The sequence below is a fragment of the Staurois parvus genome, unplaced genomic scaffold (genome assembly GCF_062004578.1).
Source record: "Staurois parvus isolate SC_StPar_1 unplaced genomic scaffold, SC_StPar_1.0 ptg000449l, whole genome shotgun sequence".
Taxonomy (NCBI): domain Eukaryota; kingdom Metazoa; phylum Chordata; class Amphibia; order Anura; family Ranidae; genus Staurois; species Staurois parvus.
In genome coordinates, this window is record NW_028318245.1 from 3,211,834 (window position 1) to 3,221,584 (window position 9,751).

The 9,751-nt window shown below is 43.3% G+C and overlaps 2 protein-coding genes across 2 annotated transcripts in view; both read right to left on the bottom strand.

Moving 5' to 3' along the window:
- LOC149453334 (uncharacterized) overlaps positions 1 to 9,751 on the bottom strand; it is a 320,806-nt gene that overhangs the window by 21,844 nt on the left and 289,211 nt on the right. The gene's annotated exons all lie outside the window — the stretch shown is intronic.
- On the bottom strand, positions 721 to 5,832 carry LOC149453335 (uncharacterized). The gene is made up of 5 exons (XM_089688432.1): positions 5,686 to 5,832; positions 4,248 to 4,345; positions 3,932 to 4,131; positions 3,683 to 3,815; positions 721 to 2,381 (listed from the first exon to the last, which is right to left on the bottom strand). Exons 2-5 carry the CDS (start codon positions 4,330 to 4,332, stop codon positions 1,117 to 1,119), a joined length of 1,683 nt encoding a protein of 560 aa, XP_089544558.1. The 5' UTR covers positions 4,333 to 4,345; positions 5,686 to 5,832; the 3' UTR covers positions 721 to 1,116.

The window sequence follows — 9,751 nt, forward strand, 5'->3', positions numbered from 1 at the left end:
TCTTAAGGGAAGGTCTCTGTGTATTTCTTTGCTTGTTGGAATGTATTCCATTTCTAAGGTACTGCCTCTGTCTTTTGGTGTTGGAGGGAGTAAAAAAAAAATAGTATCTGTTAAAAAAAAAAATGTCACTGCACAAGCAACAAACTTAAGTCTAAATGATCAATCACAGACTTAGGAATCCTTGAGAATCCTCTTAGACAGATATATGTAACCTGACTTTCCCCTTCAGTTTGGGGATCTCCAAACCTCATTAGCTTTACATTCCACTTTTCTCAACACCCAAAACACTTCAGTCTAAACTTCTATCTGCACCCAGTGTACCTGAAGCCCTCCCTTCCTTCAAGAATTATACCCCCTTCTCTCAGCACCAAATGTTCTGGCAGCCACCTTCTCTTGGGTGTACAGACCCGGGAACTCAGCACAGGGATGGTGGGAACCCCTCATAATGGGCACAGCGGGTGTACATACTCGGGAACTCGGCACAGGGATGGTGGGAACCCCTCATAATGGGCACAGCGGGCGTACAGATCCAGGAACTCGGCCCAGGGATGGTGGGAACCCCTCATAATGGGCACAGCGGGTGTACAGACCCAGGAACTCCGCACAGGGATGGTGGGAACCCCTAATAAAGGGCAGTTCCGACAATAATAAAACATTTTAAACATCAATCACCAGAATTTTAGTGAATCAAGAGAAATAAAAAACCAGAACACAGAAATGTAAATTGTGGAGCCTTCCTGTTTATTTTTGAAAATCAGAACACGTGAGAATCACGTCAGAATTAAAATCAGATCTTGTGGAGCCGAAGAAAACAAACTGCATTCATCACTGGCTGGACCAATGAAAAGCCGCCTTCTTCAGAAAAGGTTGTTCGGTTGTGTGAATTCTCTGCCGTAGACAAGTAGAAGCAGCCTCAGCCTAGACTCGCCCAGGCCACACCACTGATGCGTTTCGCTCTGCTCAATTAGCGATGATTAAGCCCAGTGAAGAGGCGAAACGCGTCAGAGGACGTGGCCTGGACAGAGTCTATATACGAGGGTTTTCTGCGATGCGCGGCGTTTGGGACGTCTCTTCGTTCCTTAGTGAATTCTCTGGCATGCGCCAAACGTTTTTTCTCTAACTGAAACATTTCTCCCAATCTGAACAGGAAAAAGGATGCTCGTTCTTGTGAACCCTCAGATGTTTCTTAAGGTCTCCTTTCTGAATGAAACGTTTCCCGCACTCTGAACAGGAAAAGGGGCGTTCACCTGTGTGGATTCTCTGATGCTGAATAAGGTTTCCCTTGTCATAGAAACCTTTCCCGCACTCTGAACACGAATAGGGACGCTCCCCTGTGTGAATTCTCTGGTGTTTAACAAGGTTGCATTTGTGAATGAAACACTTCCCGCACTCTGAACACGGAAAGAGACGCTCGCCCGTGTGACTTCTCTGGTGTATAAGAAAGTCTCGTTTCTGAATGAAATATTTCCCGCACTCTGAACATACATAGGGACAGCCATCAGTGTGACATTTCTGGTGTGTAAGAAGTATGTTTTTCTGAGTGAAACATTTCCCGCAGTCTGAACATGAAAAGGGTCGTTCGCCCGTGTGACTTTTCTGGTGCCTAATAAGGTTTCCTTGGTCGTTGAAACATTTCCCGCACTCTGGGCACGAATAAGGACACTCCCCTGTGTGAATCCTCTGATGTTTAACCAGGTTACTTTTATTAAGGAAACACTTCCCGCACTCCGAACATGGATATGGACGCTCATCGGTGTGAATTCTCTGGTGTTTAAGAAGGTTACCTTTGTCACTGAAAAATTTCCCGCACTTGGAACATGGAAAGGGGCGTTCACCTGTGTGAATTCTCTCGTGTTTGAGCAGGTCTGCTTTCTGAATGAAACATTTCCCACACTCTGAACAGGAATAGGGACGCTCGTCGGTGTGACGTTTCTCATGCCTAAGAAGCGCTCGGTTTTCCGTGAAACATTTCCCGCACACTGTGCATGACAGTGAACCCTCTCCTGTGCGAACTCCTTCGTGGATGAAAGAGGATTCCTTGAAAAAATATTGATTTATTAAGTCTGTGTGGTGGGATATTAAAGTCTTGGTATCTGATTTCTCAGAACTTGCCTCAAGATTGGAGGGATTCAGATTGGAATTTTCCATGGGATTGGAGGGATCCATATCGGAATTTTCCACGGGATTGGAGGGATCCATATTGGAATTTTCCAGGGGATTAGAGGGATCTATTGATCCTTCCAATTGGTAAGGTCTGTGATACATATTTTGAGTGATGGGATTTACTCCCGAAGAATATTGTGCAATGTCATTATATTCCGTGTGATAATCTGGAGATAAAACAGGAGGTTCCTCGGAGGTGTTCCGCACACACTGTCCATCTGTTGGAAAGCAATTAAAAAAAAAAAACGTTATAGGCGTTTTTCAGACCTTACATTCAGGAGTCATATATGTTGGTCTACCAGAAAGTGTTCCATGTAGACCAAGCAAATTTCCCGTTCTCCAATCTCCTTGGTTTCTTGCGTGTCCTTGGCTTTGAGTTCTGGAACAAATCCAGCAGATTAAAGCTCCACCCATGAGGATCAAGCAAACAGATGAACACTCAGGATTCCACAGTCCTTGTCCTCACTGGCTCCTTTTCATCTGCCATGTTGGCAGATTACAGGAGACCCCACTGTGCTGGAATCAGCTGGGTTCCTGATACCTAGCCACCCAAGATAAGAAGCCCTTGCCCAAGTGAGGTGCCCCTGTTCCCACCACTGTAGCCTTTGCCAGGCAAGATCATGAAGGATCATGGCTAATCATTTAAAGGAACAACTATGCTGAGGACTAGACTGCTATTAACCCCCGAATGCTCAGCTCAACGATTGTTTTGACTACTAATCATTTGTTGGGAACATGACGTTATATTGAGGAATGGAGATGGACCTTTCATATGGTGTCCAGTATCTCCTCCTCATTTGTTGGGAACATGACGTTATATTGAGGAATGGAGATGGATCTTTCATATGGTGTACAGTATCTCCTCCTCATTTGTTGGGAACATGATGTTATATTGAGGAATGGAGATGGACCTTTCATATGGTGTCCAGTATCTCCTCCTCATTTGTCGGGAACGTGACGTTATATTGAGGAATGGAGATGGACCTTTCATATGATGTCCAGTATCTCCTCCTCATTTGTTGGGAACATGACGTTATATTGAGGAATGGAGATGAACCTTTCATATGATGTCCAGTATCTTCTGCTCATTTGTTGGGAACATGACGTTATATTGTGGAATGGAGATTGAGATACTGTACACCATATGAAAGGTCCATCTCCATTCCTCAATATAACGTCATGTCCCCAACAAATGAGGAGGAGATACTGGACACCATATGAAAGGTCCATCGCCATTCCTCAATATAAGGTCATGTTCCCAACAAATGAGGAGGAGATACTGGACACCATATGAAAGCCACTATAGTAGCCTCCTTTTGAAGAGGACTATAGATGATTTTTTCATATAATGTACAATACCTAAAATACCCTGGGCAGTGCAGAAGGTACATCAATGATGTTCTAACCATCAACTGGGTGTGACGGCCTTTATTTTGCATTTTAGGTAAATTTATGCTTTATACTCATGGAAGTAAAGTGAAAATGTAAACAGTTTCTACATTTAATGTTTGTCACTTACCTGTATTGATAAATAGATAGGGTTCCTCCTGTTCACTTTTCATATTCATCTCCCCCTCCTCCATAGACTTCTGATCTCCACTCACCAACCTCTCTTCTTCTTCTTCTTTAATCTCAACTTTTGGTTCTTTATCCTGAACCCCAACAATGATAGATTACATTTGTGAAAAAGGAACAAGATGTTATATAGAAGATTGTAATCTCATAAATTAATATATGCTGTTAAATCTACATGCTCAGTCCCACCTACCTGATGATGGTGGGGGATGGTGTGATCTTCCTGTGTGGAAGCCCCGGAATACAGAGGATGGGGATATCTCTCTGGTGGGTTCCCATTACTGGATCCATCTACTTGATGATGGTGAGGGATGGTGTGACCTTCCTGTGTGGAATCCCGGGAATACAGAGGACGGGGACATCTCTCTGGTTGGTTCCCATTACTGGATCCATCTGTAGGAAACACACACACTGACTGAATCCATTGTTTCTATGTGTTTATCAGATGATGGGGGATCTAGGTGGACCCTCCGTACTGCTCTCTCCTTTACAATAAAGTCTCCTCTTACCCGGTGATGTGAGGGGCGGCTGATTGTCCATCATGACGTCCTTGTAGAGGTCCTTGTGTCCTTCTAAATACTCCCACTCCTCCATGGAGAATATAATCCTGTGTATACAAAGCAAGTAATTGTAACCCCTGATCTTCCACAAGCCTCCTCACCTCCTCCTGATCTATACAGGACCCTCCTCTCTGTAGACGGATAATAAACTGAGAATTATCTGGACAATAGTGAGACAGTAGATGTCTGCTCAGTGTTCCTCCATAGTTCTGACACTGTAGACACTCTTGCCAAAACAAGAGTTTGGGTTGACTGAAGAAGAGTTAGAACTTAATTTAAAGGCATTGTGTCCTGGTCAGGGAGATTTCCTTTGACTTCCATTCCAAGAAAAAAAAAAAAGATCAAGGTGGGAGTGGAAATCAAGTTTCAGAATGGGCTTTCAAGAGAAGTATTGCCTAGTAAATATTGGTGGAGTCAACTTTGTTTACCAAGTAGCAGTGACCATGTATTATGAAGGAAATGATGGAGGAAATGTAAACATGACATTACACAGTGGCCGGGAAAGTCTATATTGTGAGCCCCTTTTTTTGTTCTTCAGAATCATCAGAGGATTGGCACAGTCCATACACCCCACCAGAACACACTCCCAGACTACAGACATCTTGAATTCCATTACAACAGACAAAAACAGAAGGACTGAAAACTCAAAAGAGCTTTATCAAATCATAGGCATTGCCATTACTGTTACAATAACATCATTTAGCAGAACATTGATGAACAGAGACCTGCTAGGGAGGCCCAATGGATGGACAGTTGGATAAATGGCTCTATATTTAGGATGTATCCGGTCTATAAACCAGAGGCTCTGGATGGACAGTTGGATAAATGGCTCTATATTTAGGACGTATCCGGTCTATAAACCAGAGGCTCTGGATGGACAGTTGGATAAATGATTCTATATTTAGGACGTATCCGGTCTATAAACCAGAGGCTCTGGATGGACGGTCGGATAAATGGTTCGATATTTAGGACGTATCCGGTCTATAAACCAGAGGCTCTGGATGGACGGTTGGATAAATGGTTCTATATTTAGGACGTATCCGGTCTATAAACCAGAGGCTCCGGATGAACGGTTGGATAAATGGCTCTATATTTAGGACGTATCTGGTCTATAAACCAGAGGATCTGGATTGACGGTTGGATAAATGGTTCTATATTTAGGACGTATCCGGTCTATAAACCAGAGGCTCCGGATGAACGGTTGGATAAATGGTTCTATATTTAGGATGTATCCGGTCTATAAACCAGAGGCTCTGGATGGACGGTTGGATAAATGGTTCTATATTTAGGATGTATACGGTCTATAAAGCATAAACGACATCACGATGACGATGGAGGAAGAGGATAAACATGACGGGGGTTACTGGATATAAAGAATTATTATTACCTCCTCTGCTGCTGCTTGCAGAAATCTCTCCCTCTAGTCCTCAGGCTTTGCTCTCTCCTGGAACTTCCTGTCTTTGTTTGGTGTCACTTCCTCTCTCTGTGTTCCATGGGCAATAAGTGGGATCACCACCTTGTGGAGAAGACGCAAGCTGCAGCAACTACATTATCTGACACTTTGACCGATACGTCTCGCTTTGTTCAACTATTTTGTGAATATTATTATTATACAGGATTTATATAGTGCCAGTTTGCTCAGTGTTTTACAAAATAACACATAAAGTAAACGAAAACAAGAAATGAAAAATAAACACACTTTGTGCATTAAAACATCATAAGTACATAAATAGGTGAATTTCAAAAAGAAATCCAAGCATCTTTCTAGGGTGGGAGGATTTTTCCTTTAAAGGTCATGCTTGTGGAGGACATTGATAAGAGAAGTCAGAACTCAATTGCCCCTGGGAGTTTTTGGGAGGTCACACACAAACAAATTAAATATATTAAAAAATAAATCAATAAATAATATATATATATATATATATATATATATATAAAATAAAAAAATTATATAAAAAAATATTAAAAGAAAATTATATATAAAAAATAATAATAATAAAATTATATACAAAAAAAAAATAAAAAAAATTATTTATAAAAAGTCATGTACTTTATTGAACACATATAGTTAAAGTGTTACTGAACCCCCAACAGTAAAATCAGTCTGTAGATGCAGGAAAGCATGCTTGTTATACTCACTGTGGAACCTAAGGGGTTAATCATCTGCATTGTGTAAAAAGGCTGTTTGATCCTGTCTTCTCTGATCTTCCCCTTCTTCCAATCCATCTGCTGAGAGTACAGTGCCTTGGGGGCAAGTTGCACATGGTCAGTTTGGTGTGTATTGTTAGAGAGTTCTTTTTTTTCCTTGGGAGGGTGCATGTGATCAGGACAGGGCCAATCAGCGCTGTCCAGACAGAGGGTCAGTGGTTATGCAGCCTCATAGGACAATCAGGGGAGAATAAAAACTCCTCCTACAAGCTTTAACCAATGCTCTGCTGGACACTGATAGAAGTCACAAGACTGCTATATATTGCTGATGAGAAAAGGTTTCCAAATTACAGGGTGCACTTTTATGTAGACACCTGCTGTAAGGGAGCACTTTTATGGGGACAGCTGATATAAGGGGGACACTTGATGAAAGGAAACACTTTTATGGGGACACCTGATGTAAGAGGGCACTTGTATGGGGACACCTGATGTAAGGGGGCACTTTTATGGGGATACCTGATATAAGAGTGCACTTTTATGGGGACACCTGATGTGAGGGGGCACTTTTATGGAGGCACCTGATGTAATGGGGACACCTGATGTAAGGGTGCACTTTTATGGGGGACACCTGATTTAAGGGGGACACTTATGGGGATACCTAATGTAAGAGGGCACTTTTATGGAGGACACCTGATGTAAGAAGACACTTTTATGGGGACACCTGATCTAATGGGGACCCTTGATGTAAGGAGGTACTTTTATGGGGACACCTGATGTAAGGGGCACTTTTATGGGGGCACCCGATGTAATGGGAACACCTGATGTAAGGGTGCACTTTTATGGGGGACACCTGATTTAAGAGGGACACTTTTATGGGGACACCTGATGTAAGGGGGCACTTTTATGGGGACACCTGATGTAATGGGTTACTTTTATGGGGACATCTGATTTAAGGGGGACACTTGATGTAAGGAGGTATTTTTATGGAGACACCTGATGTAATGGGAACACCTGATGTAAGGGGCACTTTTATGGGGACACCTGATGTAATGGGGACACCTAATGTCAGGGGCACTTTTATGGAGACACCTGATGTGAGGGAGTACTTTTATGGGGACACCTGATGTAAGGGTGCACTTTTATAGAGACACCTGATGTGAGGGGCACTTTTATGGAGACACCTGATGTAAGGGAATACTTTTATGGGGACACCTGATGTAAGGGTGCACTTTTATGGGGACACCTGATTTAATGAGGACACTTTTATAGGAACACCTGAAATAAGGGTGGACTTGTAGAGGGACACCTAATTTAAGGGGGACACTTTTATGGGGACACCTGATGTAAGGATGCACTTGTAGGGGGACACCTGATGTAAGGATGCACTTGTAGGGGGACACCTGATATAAGGGGATACTTTATGGGGACACTTAATGTAAGGGGGCTCTCTGATGGGGACATCTGATGTAAGGGGATACTTTATGGGGACATCTGATGTATGAAGGCACGGGTTCTGTTTAATCATTCTAATGCAGCTTGATACATACTTGTGTTTCTACCCAAAGCTATGTAGGGAAGCTGCCATATAATTTGTGAGATCTTGCACACCCGTGCTCCATAGGAGAGTTCTGCCATGCAGCGGGCCCTGACTCAGGGTCCCTGCTACTAAGACAGTTAGACCATATAGCCACCACTCCACACCTCCAACAGAACCTCTATCACCGACCACCACCATCACCACCATCAATACCACCACCTTCCCTCCCAAACTGGCTACTTCTCCTTCCTTCTCCAATACCCAGAAGGTCAATATGTAGGTGAACACTTTGTTCCCCGTTTCCATACACTTTCACTTGGTATTCCCAATAAATCAGATCAGACAATTCACCTACCTTTATGCTACTTTTGCAAACATTCAAGTAATATCAACCATAAAAAAAAAAAATTGTCCTTCGCGCTGGAAATAAAAGATCTCCCAAGATGATATTCAGTATATTATGCACCATAAATCACACTGTCCTCCGCTTTATAGTCACTCAAGTGCAGCGCTTTGTTTCCTCTTTGAAAACATATAAAAAATATCCAGCAGAAAAAAAATGTCCTTTGGGCTGGAAAATAAATATTTTTATTGCATTTGTTTTCATTGTGTGTCTCTTTAATTTGTTTATGATATGCTTAGCAAAGCTGAAGAATGCATCAAGAAGTGGCTGTCAAAGTACTTAAAAACGTTGACAGCCACATCAGGATGCCTGACAGGGATGTCGGTTTGAATTCCCACCTTGGCACTACCTGCCTGGAGTTTGCATGTTCTCCCTGTGCCTGTGTGGGTTTCCTCCGGGTGCTCCGGTTTCCTCCCACACTCCAAAGACATTCTGGGACGTTCACTGGCTCCTGTCTAAACTGGTCCTAGTATGTGTATGTATGAATGTGAGTTAGGGATCTTAGATTGTACACCCCTTAAGGGTTAGGGACTGATGTGAATATGCAAAGTGCTGCATAAATTGATGGCGCTATATACACTATATTGCTAAAAGTATTGTCCCCGCTCTCCCAATCATGTGATTCAGGTGTTCCAAACTCCTCCATATCATGTGATTCAGGTGTTCCAATCCCCTCCATATCATGTGATTCAGGTGTTCCAATCCCCTCCAGATTATGTGATTCAGGTGTTCCAATCCCCTCCATGGACACAGGTGTATACAATCAAGCCCCTAGGCATGCAGACTGCTTCTACAAACATTGGTGAAAGAATGGGTCGCTCTCAGGAGCTCAGTGACTCCAAGCGTGGTCCCGTGATAGGTGGCCACCTGTGCAATAAGTCCATCCGTGACATTTCCTGGCTACTAAATATTCCACGCTCAACTGTTAGTGGGATTATAACAGTGGAAGCAACTGGGAACAGCAACTCAGCCACCAAGTGGTAGGCCACGTCACATGTCAGAGCGGGGTCAGCGCATGCTGAAGCGCACAGTACGCAGAAGTCACCAACTGTCTGCAGAGTCAATAGCTAAAGACCTCCAAACTTGGTGTGGCCTTCAGATGAGCCCAACAACAGTGTGTAGAGAGCTTCATGGAATGGGTTTCCATGGCCGAGCAGCTGCATCCAAGCCTTACATCACCAAGTGCAATGCAAAGAGTCGGATGCCATGATGTAAAGCACGCCGCCACTGGACTCTAGAGCAGTGGAGACGTGTTCTCTGGAGTGACCAATGACGCTTCTCTGGTAATCCGATAGACGTGTCTGGGTTTGGCGGTTGCCAGGAGGACGTTACTTGCTTGACTGCATTGTGCCAAGTGTAAAGTTT

Coding starts and splice junctions, on each gene's coding strand:
- LOC149453335 (XM_089688432.1), bottom strand. CDS start 4,332: ATGGAGGAGTGGGAGTATTTAGAAGGACACAAGGACCTCTACAAGGAC. Junction 4,132..4,247: donor GCCGCCCCTCACATCACCGG/GTAAGAGGAGAC, acceptor TGTTTCCTACAG/ATGGATCCAGTAATGGGAAC. Junction 2,382..3,682: donor CTATCTATTTATCAATACAG/GTAAGTGACAAA, acceptor GCTTTCCAACAG/ATGGACAGTGTGTGCGGAAC.